Source organism: Puntigrus tetrazona, chromosome 6, assembly GCF_018831695.1.
Source record: "Puntigrus tetrazona isolate hp1 chromosome 6, ASM1883169v1, whole genome shotgun sequence".
NCBI lineage: Eukaryota > Metazoa > Chordata > Actinopteri > Cypriniformes > Cyprinidae > Puntigrus > Puntigrus tetrazona.
In genome coordinates this window covers 3,091,113-3,108,020 of record NC_056704.1, presented here as the reverse complement: position 1 = coordinate 3,108,020, position 16,908 = coordinate 3,091,113, and the positions used below count along the sequence as shown (strand labels likewise).

Sequence of the window (16,908 nt, the reverse complement as noted above, 5' to 3'; positions counted from 1 at the left end):
AAAGTGAGCGTATCCATGTGATTAAAATCATCCACGCTGACCACAAGGAGCGCTTGTCATCTTGTTCTTTCTTGACACCGCAGCGCCACCGTGCGTCAAGACGCGCAGCTGCACCTCAGACTGGGATGGGCAGAGCAGCGCTGCTCCGCGCACAAGAGCGGACCGATGTCATTTATGGAATAAATACATTGGGATTTATTAGGTAAGTGATGCACCGTGCTTTGTACACTAACCACAATTTTAATGCTCGTACGCGATTCTAACGATAAGAGCAAATATTTAGCATGATGGAAACGAGTAATTGGCTGTCATGAGCTCTAGACGCGACCGATCCGGCCTATTACGGACTAGAGGTCTCTAACGGCGTCTGATGCGTGATAAAAACAGTATCACCCTTTTTTTTTTTCAAAAATATTCAGGCCTGTACTTGCGTGCTGCGTCGATATACGGGCTGCTTCTCTTCGCGAGCGTTATTGCGTAAATGAAAGCGCTCCGTTATGAGAAGCGTATATTAAAATGCGCGCTGGGTGTATATAGTGAGCGACTGTCTCTTAGAATAAACATCAGTCGTTACCGGTGGAGAACAAGGCCAATGCTTGAAGGCAGAGGCGGAGACTAACGCTCCGCTCACACGCAAATGATGCTGCTTCTTTAGACGACGATGATGATGATGCACATATGCATATAAGATGATTCTAACCTAAACGTTTACGCTGACAAAAACGCTGCATGAAAGAAAATCAGTTTATTTGTTTGTATTTTTAATATACATGCATTACAGCAACGAGAAGATGTAATGAAAATGTATTGATAATTAGTCTCATTTTTCTGATGCATCATTTTTTTTGACATGCTCCATTATTTGTCTCTTGTGGATTGCTACAGTCATACTGGGTCATATCAGTTTTCACTATGCAGTGTCCCGGGGTCGCTCAGCCTGCAGCAATGAAGGACTGGCTCACTTTCAAAACAAGATTTTGGAATGTAAATTGAACTGACTTCATCCAGGAAGCCGAATTAGAATTCTGTGGCAAAGTAATTAAACTGCAATTCCATCGCATGTCCCGTTCCCAATGTTTTGTCGAGCGTATAGGCCTACATCCAACATGGTATCAGATGCTGCTACATGGTAGCAAAAAAAACATATATATAATTTCTTTGCTTTTGGCGTTTTTACACTACAGCATTTTAGTAGATACAGTGTGTCTTTACATTCAGTACAGAGTCATTCGCAAGCCATAAAGATCCTCATTAATTTGTTGCAAGCAAAGAGGACATTTTTGCAAATCATTTTAATAATAGATATTGGTATATGTTCACATACCTCATCACTCGTTTGTTCTCTGGGTACTAAAAGTATCTGAAACAGAAATGAGAAAGCGCTCCAATCGATTACCTGCGTGAGTAAAGTGAATTATTTGCAAGCAAGTGATTCAGACCGATTTGGTAAACTGGCTCAGAAAATTCACTTCAGAAGAAGCGGTTCAGAAGAACTTGTTCGTGAACAGGACATCACGAATGAGGGCTTGATTCTTGAAAAAACAACAGGCATTGTGATTGGCTGAAATATTGTGTGGGAAATTGATTCTCTGTGTAACTAAGCACGCTGTTATTTACATACAAATTTTAATTTTGATTGAAATACATTTATAATTGCTCAAAATATCGAAAGCCTTAAAGAAGAGAGAGGTGCATTGTTTAAGTTGTTAGAGAAGTCAGCTGCTTGTCTGGTGCTGGGCAATAAATTAACCAATTTTTTCAGGAATGGAGGAATTCACTTCCACGGGGTGTATTTAGCTTCATGGTCTGCTCTTTAAAAGAAGCAAACTTATGAAAAGCATTGCTCATGCCAAGATGTATGGCTCCATTATTGTCCTATAGTTAGGATTAGTTGATAGTGTTGGTGTTGTAGATACATTATTTTATTTATTCTATATATACACCTAACGCAAGTTGAGTTGAGCTTGTCTAGTTCATTTACTGGTAAATGCTGGCAACGGTTATTCTATGACCTGTCAACAGAATGACCTAAAGAGAGATCAGGAGGAAAAGAGGAGGTCCCGGTTAAGTCAAGATGAGTTTGACATCCTGGTTCTTGGTGAGTGGTGGGGGAACAAAGCACCGCCTTCCCCGGGAAATGATCTTCGTGGGACGGGATGACTGTGAGCTTATGCTACAGGTAACTTGATCACTGTTACTCATACACCTGCAGGAGAATCATGTCATTGTCCCTACAAGGTCAGAGCCAGCTCATAACTGTGCATACTGTATGTTCCACAACAGTTAATAAAACAATTTGATGGAACAAAACTGATGGAAAACATGTTAAGTGATCAGTATTTGCATATGCCATGCAGGAATTTGTTCAGAATTCAAACTTTTTTTCCATTTTCACCTTCACCTAAAACCAGCATCCTCTAATCTGTTATACAGCATATTATTTATTCCCATTATGTTATCTTTTATCTTTAAATTCCAGTCTCGTAGTGTAGACAAGCAGCATGCTGTCATCAATTATGAAGTAGCTACGGATGAACATAAAGTTAAAGACCTGGGCAGCTTGAATGGGGTGAGAAATGTGTCCGTTGATGAAGGATATTCATTTTTTCTTTGCTGGTATGATGGAAAGCATGTGGTGAAAACTGACCTCCTTTTCTCTTTTGTAGACATTTGTTAATGATGTACGCATACAGGAACAGCAATATATTACTTTGAAAATGGGTGACAAGCTAAGGTTTGGCTATGATATCCTTTCATGTGCAAAAAAATCACATTTTAATTGACTGGTTTCCTTTGTTAGACTTTTGGTTTATACAAAAAATATGACATATTTACAACTTGAAGACAGATTATTACTATGTAATAATAATTGGACCGATTCTATTGATTATATTTGCATTTCTATATACTTTTATATGTATATTGTTTTCTCCTTAACCCATCTTACATACCAACCTATTTACCGTTGTGCGTGGAGAGTTACATGTTCCGGAGGAAGCACTGAAGGTAATAAAAACATAGAATCACTCCAAAAATTGGAGATTTACGCTATTAATAGCTTTATTCTGCAAGAATGCATTAAACTGATTCAAAGTGACAATAAGACATTTATAATATTTAAAAGATTTTTTATTTTAAAAGATGCTGTTTACAGTTTTTATCAAAAGTATCAAACATGTATCACAGTTTTATATATAAAGTTTTATATATAACTGTTTTCAACATGTTTCAATATATTTCTTGAGCATCATATCAGCTTTTTAGAATGATTTCTGGATTATGTGACACTGAAGACTGGAGCAATGATGCTAAGGCCTATCAAAAGAATAAGTTTCATTTTAAAATGCAAAATAGTTTTTAAATTGTAACAAGTATTTTTTACTTTGTCTTATCAAATAAATGCAGTCTTGGTGAGCATATTTCAAAAACATTTTACAGATTCAAGGCTTGGTATAATATCTGTCTATATGTGATTAATATGAGTCAAGCCTATAGGACAGAATCTTATATTCTGTCTTTATTTACTTTCACCTTCATGGACAGCACGAGAAGTTCACCAGTCAGCTTCAGCTAACCAAGAAGCCTTCACCATCAGGGGAGACCACTAAAAGCCTAGAGGTCAAAGGAGCAGAGGGAGGAAAAGATGCTGAGGCTAGACCTTCAGAACCACCACCAAAATCAGAAGAGAAAGTCCCAGGTGAGTAGAAGATGAGTTGTAAGTTTACAAATAGTTCCACATGTCTTACCAAACTCAAATTTTTGACAGGAGACATAGCTGTGCTCCACAGAGGAACCCCTCTTTATGGACAGCCATCTTGGTGGGGTGACGGGGATGCAGATGATGAAAACTCTGGGAAGCACGATGCAAAGGCCTCTGAGCAAAAACAAGCTAGATGTGAAGCAGGTAAGATGGTTTCTCAAAAAAGGAACAGTAGTATTAAGATATTAATAATGTGTACACTTGACCTTTAAAAAGTTACTCCACCCCAAAATGAAAATGCTGCCATTAATCACTTACCATTTCATTCCAAACCTGTGAAAGCTTTGTTTGTGACAGCGTTTTTTCAGTTTGCATTGTTAAATTCATTTTTGTTCATTTTATGCATTCATGCAGGCCGTAAGGACACAGCAACAAAGCCACAGGTAGCGCCAGGATCTACAACGCAGAATTTAGGGACTCAGGAACCAAGCTACTTTGAGATCCCCTGTAAGGAGACTCCTCCAGTAGGGGGAGACACCGGTGAAAGCCTCCCTACTAGTTTGGAGGCAGTTGCCTCAGCCTCCACAATCCCTGCCTCTGAGGGTGGAGCACATGGACATGCCTCCTTCACTATAGAGTTTGACACAGCAGCTTCAGGAAAGGGCAAAGAGCGGAATTCAAAAGGAACACTAGACCATCGACAGCGACCGAAAAGGGGAGCAGGGGAGGAGCTGAGTGCCTTGCAGGCTGCCATGGTAGCAGCAGAGGTAAAGGTGGCAGACTGGCTAGCACAGAATGAGCTCCCATTAGCTCGCTCTGAATCCGTTGCTGAGGATGATGGAGACAGCGTAAAGAGTGATGTGCCGGTTCAGCTGAGGAGTCTTAGAGGTAAGGTGAAATAGTGAGGAGTTACTTTCATTGGACAGATTTTAGAGTAGATTCAGAGCATGGTCACACAGAAGGCATTCCCATAGCATTTTGGACACAGTTTAAGTTCCCAAAAAGGAACTGGGCTACAATAATATGTCAGCAGCATTGTGTTTTTGAGAATGCAACGTTTATGAATTAAACAGTTTTTTGCATTTTTTCAACATTCAAAAAAATTAATGACATATTTTTTTGCATTAGCACTGTCACACTGTGTGACATTAACACAAAGCCATGTGTCCTCTGTATAGTAGTTAATATTCTAATGGCTTTTTTAAGAAATAATAAAAAACAACTTGTTGGTTTTATTAATTTTATTAAATATGTATTTTTGTTTATAAAATATTCTTTATCAATATCAGGAGTATCACTTTTTTTTACTAAATGACACCCTTTATAAAGCTAAATTAATTAGTTCGTAAGTGAGGAATAATTTGTTGTATAAAAAAATATTTTTTTAATAAAATAATGGATGCTGACAAAAACATTCTCGGATATCTTTGACCTATGAATGACGAAATGTCTGCAGTCACAAACAATCATTCACATGCTTTCGACCATCCTTCTGTATGTTTTTCTCCCTCTATTTCAGGCAGTAAACATGAGGATGGCACACAGAGTGACTCAGAGAATGCACTGGGAGAGCAGCTCAGTAGTAGGAGGGCGTTCCTGCAAGAGCGATACCGAGGAAGGCAGGGCGTGCAGAGGACAGAAGGGCCTTTCTGTGGGAGGGAAGATCTCTTCCAGCACAAACCATCATCTGCAGCTAAAAAGATGGCACCAGTAGGGGGTGAAGTTGGCAAAAGAGCTCACCGTTCTTCGCCACAGAAAGACAACGTGCCCAGAGAGCAAAGCACTGGGTCTCAAGAGACTCAAAATAGGGGACATATAGATGACCAAAGTGATAGAGGGACCTACACCATTGAACTGGAAAATGGCAATGCTGAGGAGGAAGAGGCCAGGCGTATGATTGATAAGGTAGACCTCCAGAACCTTAGAAATGATGGTTTCTTTTATGCTTGAAGATGTAAAAAGTTATAGACTTTTGGAATCCTTTGTAAAATATCAGTTGCTGATATGTAATAATGATGCTGAGTGCTATGTTTTAGGTTTTTGGTGTGGAGGATAACCAAGCCCTGACTAAACTGCGTTTTCCAAAACACCAGAGAGATAGAGGAACCATCTGTCCAAGATCTGGGGCAATGGAAACCAGACAAACTGGTTATGTTGGTGCAGAGGTATCTCAGTAAAAACTGGCAAAAATTTGTGAGGACATTATAAAACCCTTAATGATATTCTGTAAAAATCCAGACAACAAAGCTTTCCAATTTGTCTAAATCATTTGTTTCTTAGATGAAAAAACTCAAATTTATTGTCCATTCTTATTTTAAGGTGCTATCAGATGACTTGGTTGAAGTAGGAGGTCCAAGGTGGGTCTCACAGTGGGCTATTCTAGCTGCAAATCATATACGGACCGATCCTGAGGGATCCGGGGCTGAACCCACCATGCTTTCCTCAGATGAAAAAGGTTCAAGGGCTGTAAAAAATCTAAAAACACTTTAATTTGCATTACAGTTAAATTCTGACAGATTTTCTTTTGTTTTAACAGCTGATATCAGTGCATCTGAGCGTAAAAGAAGGACCCTCCCACAGCCTCCCTCTGAAAACTCTGCTATGGATCCACTGGCTCCTCAGGGCACACGGAGCCAACCTAGGCAGAAAGTCTCTTCATCAGAGAAACAGGATCTAGAGCTTCAGGAGAAAGTAGATCAGCTCAATAGAATCTCTAAAACTGGGCCACGAGTTTCAGGAATGACCTCAGCTAGCACAGACCTGGATCGGTCCAAAGGAAACAAGCCAACTCCGCCCAGAATCCAGAGTAAAGTTGACCAACAAGGAGCTCAAACAAGACAGATCGAGAAGAAACAAGATGATGTGAAACGGAAGAAAGTAGATGAAGACAGAGAGAAGACAGGGAAGCCGCTATTGAGGCAAGAGAGCTTTACAGTGGAGCGGCCGAGTGCAAACGTCCCCCTAGAACTCATACCTTGCATTGATGGGCCTAGTGCCTCAACCCAGCCCAGGGAAATGGGAGTCATTAATGAGGGAGTTGATACTGCCATGATGCTAAAAGACTCAGAGGCAGTGGCTGCTTTTCTGGAAACCACTTTATCAGACCTAGCAGATCCACCAAGCTACTCCCTGGAGGGGTCTGTATCACCTGAATCTGACATTGATACGACAAGCACGGTCAGCCAAGCTGGAGGAGAAGGAGGGCGTAAGACCCAAAGAAAACGATCAGCTGGAGGTCCAGGCCGTGAAACAACCAATAAAAATACCAATGCCACAGAAAGAAAAGGCAAAGCTCAACCCTCTAGTTCCAGGACTTGGACGTCTCTTGACCTGACAGACGATGACTTGAGCTCTTCTCTAACCCATGACACTTCGGTGAAACGACCTCAAGCTCGAGGACAAAATACCAGCTCTAAGGCAGAGCCAACGAGTGGCAAAACCAGAGGAGCAAAGACAACTGTAGCTCCTGCAACCACCAGCTCTAAACCAACCACTCTTCCACGACCCAGACCCACACGTGCTTCCCTTCTTCGCCGTGCACGACTGGGCGAAGCTTCCGACACAGACCTTGCTGATGTCGATCGTATGTCTGTTGCTTCAGAGGCCTCTACCGCCAGTTCTGCGTCAAGGCCTTCAGCTGGGCGCAGGACCCTCTCTCGGATTGAAGCTCTTGCTCAGCCACGGAGGCCACGAGTGGGCTCTCCTTCAGCTCGGAGTGACTCAGAGGCTACATCAGGCAAGGTCAGGGGCTTCGTCCCACGCCCTGCTCCTGAGAGTGCACTGAGGCTTGGTCTCCGCTCTACAGCGTCCTCTTCCTCTGTTGCAGTCCCCAGAGCAAGAGCTAACAGTGCTTCCAAATTGCCCGACAAGTGTCCTGGAACTTCATATGTTCAAAGTACACCTGCAGGTCAGATTATTGGGCACAAATGTACTAAAAAGTATAACTGGCTGAAAATGTTTCAATTAAACAATCTTGTTCTGTAATATGTCTACCTTATAGCTGGTGGAAGGTGGCGCCGGGTACCTATTGAATACGCTTCTACCTCAGAGGATGAGTATGGCTCCAACCGTCACCCCACTCACACTCGCCCACGTCCATTGGCTCCACGGGTGACACAGCTAGGAGGTTCAGCCCCTGCAACGCCCAGCCCTGGAGGCATCTCCATGTTACGGCACCAGTCTAGCAGAGAACAAGATGATTACATGAGAGACTGGACTGCCCACAGTGAGGAGATTGCCAGGTAATAGCTAACAGCAATGTTTCCTTCACAGGCTATCAGAAATGTTTTATCTCCCACTTACGAAGCTGTGATTACGAGCTTGTCGTATTCAAGCAATTTAATTTCTGAAAAATTAAATGTGGTAAATGTGCCATTCACATCCAATTTCTGATTAGGAAGTTCTTGTTTGTGATAAATCCGATAGCATGTGAAGGCAGCATAAGTAAAGATAATGTTCCATGAAGATATATTGGTAATTTTCTACTGTAAATATTTCAAAATAGTTGTATCTTGGCCAAATAGTATCATTTCTTAAATAACTATGACAAAGCTACATTGAAACAATTTCATAAATTGTTATATTAAAAATATGAAACACTAGCAAAGTATTTATTAGTCAAATATTATTAGTCTCTCTACTAATACATTATAAGAATCCAAAGTTGTGTCTGTTAATGCTAATTAATAGACCTGAGCTAACATAAACTAACAATAAACAGTTGAACGTTTTTAATTAATGTTAACAAAGATGAATAAACACTTTTAAAAAATGTATTAGCTGATGCGACAATTAACAAACTATGAAACGTATTGTAAAGTGTTACCAAAAAAAATCTACTAAACATCTTAGTAACCCCTCACTTTTAAAAAGCAGAGTATGTTGGAACAACTCCAGCTGATTCGAGCTCAAACTAATAGCTTGTATTCGATCCAACATATGGTGCAGCAGCACTGCAGGTCCTTTCCTGATCCTGTGCTGCTCTCTCCTCTCCAACTACCACTAATAGCTTCTTTATCTTTATTGATGCTGCTGCTTATAACTGCTTATGCCTGTCTTGTTAACTACCTTTTTATTACAAGCAAAATATACTTTTACTTCTAATAAAAATAACTGATCTACAAAATTATAGATTTAGATCATTAAGGGGAGACACTGCAGCCAAAAACCCATGCTCCTATCAAATTTGAGATTTGGGGCTTTTTGGTTTTTTCCTAAAAAATTTTTTCAGACGAACAGCTGTTTTCTCTAAATAGGTTTTTTTTTTCTCATACACAGAGCCATATATCTTCATTATTAATTATTAATTACACACACCAAACGTTACATTTTTATCCCCGTCTATATCCTGAAGGTTTTTGCAGAGGGATTTGTTCATGTACAGTATTTGCTTTATAATATACAACATTTTATTCCCCCACAAAACTGTCAAAATGTATTGTTTGTAAGTATTTTCTGAATTATGGAGCAACAAAAACAAAATCAAAAATAACCTTTGTAATTTTTTTTTACTCAAATCAATTTTTACTGGCTTTATCCAGTGTTTAGATTTTTGTTCTGTAAATGTATGCAAATTAGTGCATATTTCATTAAATAATGCCTTCATTTGAATATTTAAACTCAATACTTTAGAAAAGTCAATGTAATCTATCAACTAGGTAAGTAAAGTGATAACTATTTTTATTTTTTACCTCATTCACCTGCAGTGTCTCGCCTTAATCTTTTATGTTCTTTTGATTGTTACAGAATCAGTCAAGACCTGGCTAAGGATCTGGCCATGTTAGCGCGTGAGATCCACGACGTTGCCGGAGAGATTGACTCCGTTAGTCCTTCCTCTGCTCCTGCAGCTTCAGTGAGAATGCATCATTACATCATTACCAGAGCCATCTACATTTATATGGACCATTTAATTCTTTGGCGCCTGTAGAGATCTTTATCAATACATATTGACAAGGCTGTGAAGGGCTTTGGCTTTGCATACTGTGCATTGTTCACAGAATTAATTCAATAGTTAATTAAATGTGCGCTGCCACGTTGATGGTTTAAAAGATCGTGATTCAATACTGCTATATTGAAAATATAGGATGATAGGACAATAGTGCATGCATGTAGACATGCTTTGTCAGTAGTGCATGTTTAAACACTGGATTTTTAGGTTATATGCCGTTTTTTTTTTTTTGCACAAAAATTGCACAGTTTATTTATAATACAGTTATTCCCCTCACAATCAGTGATATAAGCGATCATCCTGCTGCCTCTCTCAGGTTGAGGACCGCGTGTTTGAGGATGTTATGGGCAGCGCTCCAGAGATCAGTGGCAGAGGTGTGGAACTAAGACCTCGCGGTGCTATCAGCAGTCAGGATTCTCGCGCCATCCGCCGCAGGACCTGGAGCAGAGAGGAGGTAAATCTTCAAAATCTCAATAGTCTTAGACCTTGTGTAACATCAGTTATGATTTTATCTGCTCCGATGTATTTTGTCATTTATGTTCCACAAGAGGGCGCTGGGCATATTTTTTGTCATTTACAGAAAGCGGTATCTTGACATGTGTCCCTTAATGCATCTTCTTTCTTACAGTGACAGCATAACAAAGTGCCACTCTCTGCTTATTTTGTATTCACAGGGTGTGCTGGACAGTTTGCTGTTGGCATCAGTCTCCCAGCTCTCAGCAAAAATCAAACAGGCCATGGAAAAGACAGCCAACAAAATCAGGTACACTGCTATTGCACCCCAGAAAGTGTACACAGCTTTGGTGCATGTACATGTACATTTACTATCCTTGATTATTTAAAAATTATTATGCATTATAATATGCAGTATATATATTTCAATCAATTAAAAAATGTAATTAACTGAGTGCCACTTTTTATTTGAATTCTTTGCATTTTATGTGCAAGTTAAAATTGTCTTCAGGCAATATTTATGACAATGGTCCTTGTGCATCTTTGACCTTGATATGATTTTATTATGTTTAGCATTCATAGTTTTAGTTCTGGAAAGGTATTTCGGAAGGCCATGTTTTGATTTATTACTGTTCATGCAGGATTTTATTTAAAGACAAGGACAGAAAGTGGGAGGAGATTGAAAGTAAACTGCAAGCAGAGAATGAGGTCCCTCTCCTGAAGACCTCTAATCAGGTGAGAGGGCAAAAGTCCACTGATATATAATTACTATATAATTACTTTTAAATAATCCCAAAATGAAAGAAAAATAAGTCATAGGACACGTAAGTCTATCATATAATTACCGTTCTTGTTTGTTGTCTAAGATAAAATGAAGTTATTGTAAGTCGTTTTGGGTACAATTATTAAAATGAAAGAAAAAAATGTTAAGTGTGTTACATTATAAGTACACGGTTTTAAATTCTGGCTAATAAATCTAATATAATATATATATATATATATATATATATATATATATATATATATATATATATATATATATATAGAGAGAGAGAGAGAGAGAGAGAGAGAGAGAGAGAGAGAGAGAGAGAGAGTGGAGATAGATAGATAGATAGATAGATAGATAGATAGATAGATAGATAGATAGATAGATAGATAGATAGATAGATAGATTTACACATCCATTTAAACATAGCGGTCTGAGGACTTGCACAGGTGTTGTTGTTTTTTTGGAGCAAGATTGATTTTTCATCCATCGATGTTGAAGCTGTCCTGATGTTTTGTTAGATTTCAGAGTTCATACATCACAGCCGCTTCAGCTAAAGATCTCTCAGTTTAATTAGACTGAGCTTTTGACTCATGGTTTGTCACCGTTCAGATTAGGCCTGAGGCGCACCACCTCTGCTCAGTGACAGGCCAGTAAATCTAACGCTGTAATGCAGGCTGGCCTGAGCTGAACTCTCGGAACCGAAGAAGCTGTTAAGCAGTGGAGGAGCACAAATGACCCCAGCTGCCGAACACTGACAAAAAATCTCAAGTTACACTGCTATAATTAACTACAATTACAAACTTCAGTTATTTAAAAAAAGTTCATAAAAGTTTTTAAAAAGTTAATTTGCTTATATCTAATTTCTGGCAGCCAATCATGCATGTTTTGTTTTTTTTTTTTGATCACACTCAGGAGATTTCTTCCATACTCCAGAATCTGAAGAGAGTGGAACGACAGCTGCTAGGTAAGCAGTACTGAGGTGCTCTGGTCTTGTTCATACTTTTAACGTCTGCCATGCGATATCCTCATGAGACCCAACCAAAAAGTTTTTGGTATTTAGATTAATTATAGTGTAACTTTGTGATTTAGCATGACTTGATAAAAGGTAGACCTTATTTTAAAGTGTTTACTTGAAAGTCTATAGTTTTTATAGTCTATAGCCACTATTTTTCTTAGTGAATGTTGCCCAGTTTTTCTCTGTAACCATTTACAAAGTCAGCAGGTGTATGATGCCTAGTGTTCTGAAATCTGTTCAGATTTTGAGTCATGCAGCTTATTCTTTAGAGAACTTTATTTGGCATCACTACCAAACTAGAAGTTTATTTTTAACTGTAAAACATTTATTTATAGATACAGAAAGAAAGAATTGCTATTTTTAAAATCAAACGTAAGATTAATGTTTTTGAAAGAACACTCTTATGCCCAACAAAGCTGAATTTATTTGATTAACATTTAAAGTAAAAACAACTATTTAAAATAGTAAAACTTAATTATTAGTGACCATTACTCCGGTCTTCAGTGTCACATGATTTTCACTGTTAAAAACTAGAAGTATTAATCTCAAAGTTTGTTGACTACTAATTCACTGGTAGTGACATTTTTCACTTTTTGGAGAAAAAGAATGTAAAAAAAAAAAGGTGTAGACTTGCTTCTTAAGACACCTACACACCTCAATAGCCTTATTTCCAAAATACATAACTTAATTATGACATTTCAAAATATGTCACTAGAGGAGATCAAAACAGAGTTGATAGGAGAGTTGGGAATTGATATATCCAAAGACACTTGGGAAAACGCTATTGACAGAATGAATAAAACTTCATCTTGTGCACGACTCATTCATAGGAAAGCTCTCTACCGTTCATTTCATTATAGTAAAACCAAACTGGCTAAACTATGCCCAAATATAGATAAAACATGTGATTGTTGCAGTGAATTTAAAGCAGATTTACTCCATATTGTCTGGTCATGTACGCAATTGAGACCATTTCAGTTTTCAATTTTGTTCATTTTAGACTCTGCATTTAATTTAAGGATTCAGCTTAACCCAATACTGGCTTTGTTGGGAGTCATGTGTCGTCTAAACTGTTGCTATGATTTAATGATGTATTGTTTTTTCTAAAAACTGAAAAAATCTAATAATCAAGTCATAAATCCAAAGATTATTTTTTGTGTATTTATTATTTGACTGAATGATTAATTGCCCTTGGTTGTCCTGACTGTAAAAGATACTAAATATCTTTATCTTGAACTTGCAATCCCCAGTGATTGATATAATGGTGGACCCTGATGGCACACTGGATGCTCTGAGCAGTCTGGGTCTGACCAGTCCGCTTTTGGCTGAGAACAGAGTTAGTCCTGGCTCACAAGGTCCAGCTGGCAACCAGGCTGTGGATGTACCCACCAGTACAGCAGCACTGCCCTCTGCATATTCAGAGGTCGCAGAACGAGATCTTGGCTTGCAGGGGAGGAGCAAAGAGCAGAACACTGCCGATCAAAGCTAAATTGCTCCAAACAGTTTACACTGAGATCCCGCACTGGTTTCCAAAGGCCAGGTCTACGGGACTTTTATGTGAATATTGTGAGGTATGCTGTAAAACTTCCTATATGGCACTGCATTTAAAAGTCTGCTTCATAAATTCTATATATCCTTGGACGTATTTTGAGTAATTAAAGAAAATATTTTGACATATCAATCAACTGTAACACCCCATAGCCAGAATTACCGCACACAAGCGTTCATTGTTGTGTCTGTCTTAACAATCGGCAGTACTGTAGATGTGCCCAGGAAGATACCAAGCACATGACTGGTGAACAGGAAGTGAAATGTGAAAGCGTTGAGCTGTGATTTACTCAAAAATGAGGTCTTGTTGTGTATTGTCAAGTATTGAGCCAAACTCATTGAAAATGAGCACTCTCCGAGCATTAAATTGACCGGTTGGATGGCAAAATAATATATAATTCAAATCAAACCATTTAAAAAAAACATGTTTGACAACTTTTACCTCAGTGGAGAATTTTCCATCTTAAGTTTATCTAGGATGCATAGAGTTCTTATTTTTGTTCCAGAACTCCATGTGGAGACACATGTGGAATATTTCTCACATTAAGGCACCAAAATTTGAGAAGCAAAGTGACACAATGTGCTGTCTGTCAAAAATATGCAACGAAATCCCATTGTCAACAGACACTGTACCCAGTCAAAAGTTTGGGGTCAGGAAGACTGTCGAAATGTTTATGAAAGATAAGACTGCATTTATTTGATCGAAATACAGTAAAACATATATAAAATATTACAATATAAAAGAAATGTTTACTCTTTTAATGGCAAAACTGAATTTTAAGCAGCCATTCATTTAATATTTCTATAGTGTCACATGACCCTACAGAAAAAAAAATTCTATTTGCGGATTTGATTCTCAATACGTTTTTCTTATTCTTTATGTGTGTTTGTGTGTATGTGTAGAATGCAGTAGTGCAGGTTAATATTCTTGTTTCACAGTTTTAAGCATTCTTTGATGAATAGAAACAGCATTTTTTAAAATAGATATTTTACTGTGATTTTTGATCAATTTAATGCATCCTAGCCGAGTAGACGTATTCATTTCTTAAAAATAAATACAAATAAAACATTTGACCTGACCTCAAACTTTTGAACATAATAGTGTATATTTCAATATGAAACAATGCAAAAATGTTTATGGCTGTATTTTGCTATTGGTTTTAAGTGTGACCAAAATTGTAGACTCTGTTTACACAGCAGTAACCCAAAAGACAATGTTTTACATATTTTAGTCAAAATATTTAAAGCCAATTTCTGCCAAACAACTGTATAATCGGATCTTTAGACACTGAGGTTGACTAAACGAAAAATAATCATCTAAAAAACAATAATGCAGTTGTTTTGCTGCAGTGAATTTGTGATTTATTAGAACGCTGATATGTCAAGACAAAAGCTAAACTGTGCATTACACTGGCCTTTATATTTGATACATTTTTTTTATATTTCTTCTTTTGCAGTCTTAGAAACAACCCAGTCTAATATGTGAAGAGAGGACCAGTCCTTCAATCTTTAGCACTTTGATTATCTTTTGTAAATTGAATTGTAAAACATTCCCCTGCATACCTTCCATTACCCAAGATTATAGTGTTACTGCTTACCTGTAGTTCTTAAAACAGTTGCCATGTTCCTCTGATATGTTCCTTCATATATGGAAATATATAATAACCAATTAGGAATACACAAGTTGTTTCTGCCATGTGATAGCCAATAGGGGAGCCTGGATTTACCCAGATGTCAATCAAGCTTGTAATGTCACGAAGTGCCCATTATCAAGGTCATTATCTGATGATGTAGATGTTAAGCATCATGTTATTTTGCACATGCCAATGAATTAACCTGTTCAAATGAGTGTTGTGAACTGGGTACTTTTGACAGAGTGAAAAAACGGCTCATTTTATGTCAAATGTCTTTGCAGGCCATCTGGTTAGGTAGGTAGCATGGTATTTTTTTCTCTCCTTTTAGCATCCGTCTGCCTCATACCAGTGGTGTTTACACATGAATGTAAAACTAATAATATTGATTTAATAAAGAACTTTCATATCCCTGAAAGCTTGATGTCATTACTTATTTATACAAGACTCACCCTTTTCCAACTTAAAGAGTTTTACACACACACGTGGTATATATATATATATATATATATATATATATATATATATATATATATATATATATATATATATATAAATAATAAAATTAGACAACTGCCTTATCTGTATGCATATCCTAGTTAAAAAGTGAGGTTTGAATAGTTTTAAGCATGAATAATATCACACAAAGCTGCACTTTCTCTTTATCCTAGTCTTGACCCTATAAACACACACACACGCACACACACTTCAAGGATAAGGCAAGACAGATTTGCACGTCCTGCTCTATGAAGACTATTAAAATAAATTAAGTTTAAAATCCCATGAGGACTTAGTTCAGGTAATGTAGTTCTGATATACAGCACTCTTTAATCCTCCCTTTTGTTCCACACCAGAACAAAAAAAGGATGTTAACCAACTTTTAGACTAATCTCAGAGTAAAGCATTTATACTGTATTTCATAGAAAATGTTTTAAAAGACGTGAAATGTGAGAAAACAGACTGCGCAGGGTATGTTTTTTTTTTACGTTTGTTGCATAACAGCTTTCCGCAGTGTTTGATAATCATGACAAATCATTCAAGCAGCTGCTCAGAAAGACACACGTCTTCCCGGAGGATTTCGGTTACACGGAGGGACAGCGTATTTACATATTCTGTGCATTTGGTCGATGGGCAGTTATTGCTGAGGGTCTGATTGTGTTTCAGGAGAACAGAGTGGGGGAAAAAAGTGCTGAGTCATTGGTTTAATTATGCTAACGGACCGAGGGAGGAGGAATTAGTATTCATGGTAGAGAGCGTGTGGGAAAGACCAAAGTCTGAAGAAATTAGTTAGAAAGCAAAGTATAAAGCAGAGATCACGGAAAATATTTGGAATAAGCTGTAATCTTCAAACATGACATGAAAATGAATTATGATTTATTTTATGATACTCAACTTACTGTGCCGCCATACGTTACGCTTGTTGAATGTTCTGTTTCACTCGGCTGTGAATGCAACTTTGTGTTGGATTAAAGCAACTGTATGCAGTTTTGTCTATTTTTGTTATATCGGAGCCCCCTACAGTTAAATGAAATGTATTGTTGTAAATATAACACTGTCCAAATTACGGTGAATAGCCGTTGCTGCCGTAAAACAGGTTTGGTGAAAGCTAATCAAAACTTAGATTTTCAAAGAGGAACTTTAATTCAGTTCTTTTAAGGCCTGAAATGATATACTACTTTTTATGAATCTAGAAACAATATTTTTTATCAGTAGATGCAATATGACTTTTCAAGCTATTGTCATGGTTACTGAAGTAGCTTTTTTTACAACAAACTTAAAAATTTCCTTCCGGCAATTCCCGAGTGAAAATTGTCCATGCACCAATTTTTATTAGTGTTGTTTTTG

General features: G+C 37.8%; 1 protein-coding gene across 4 annotated transcripts; it reads left to right on the top strand.

Annotated features, from left to right (window-relative positions):
- Nucleotides 1-82: 82 nt before the first annotated feature.
- Nucleotides 83-15,481, top strand: cep170ab (centrosomal protein 170Ab). Of its 4 annotated transcripts, XR_006251230.1 has the most exons (21): nt 124-202; nt 886-1,035; nt 2,023-2,179; nt 2,480-2,569; nt 2,667-2,745; nt 2,948-3,006; nt 3,544-3,697; nt 3,767-3,904; nt 4,115-4,588; nt 5,220-5,605; nt 5,737-5,865; nt 6,020-6,155; nt 6,237-7,607; nt 7,701-7,941; nt 9,446-9,551; nt 9,964-10,101; nt 10,322-10,410; nt 10,742-10,835; nt 11,782-11,833; nt 13,135-13,455; nt 14,890-15,481. XR_006251230.1 is itself a non-coding variant. In XM_043242872.1 (20 exons), exons 3-20 carry the CDS (start codon nt 2,075-2,077, stop codon nt 13,371-13,373), a joined length of 4,080 nt encoding a protein of 1,359 aa, XP_043098807.1. In that variant the 5' UTR covers nt 125-202; nt 886-1,035; nt 2,023-2,074; the 3' UTR covers nt 13,374-15,481. The 4 variants fall into 4 exon arrangements, 2 of the variants coding, with proteins under 2 accessions (XP_043098808.1, XP_043098807.1); XR_006251231.1 differs by lacking the exon at nt 14,890-15,481 and having other exon boundaries at nt 11,479-11,833; nt 13,135-13,231; XM_043242872.1 differs by having other exon boundaries at nt 125-202; nt 13,135-15,481.
- The last annotated feature ends 1,427 nt before the right edge of the window (nt 15,482-16,908 follow it).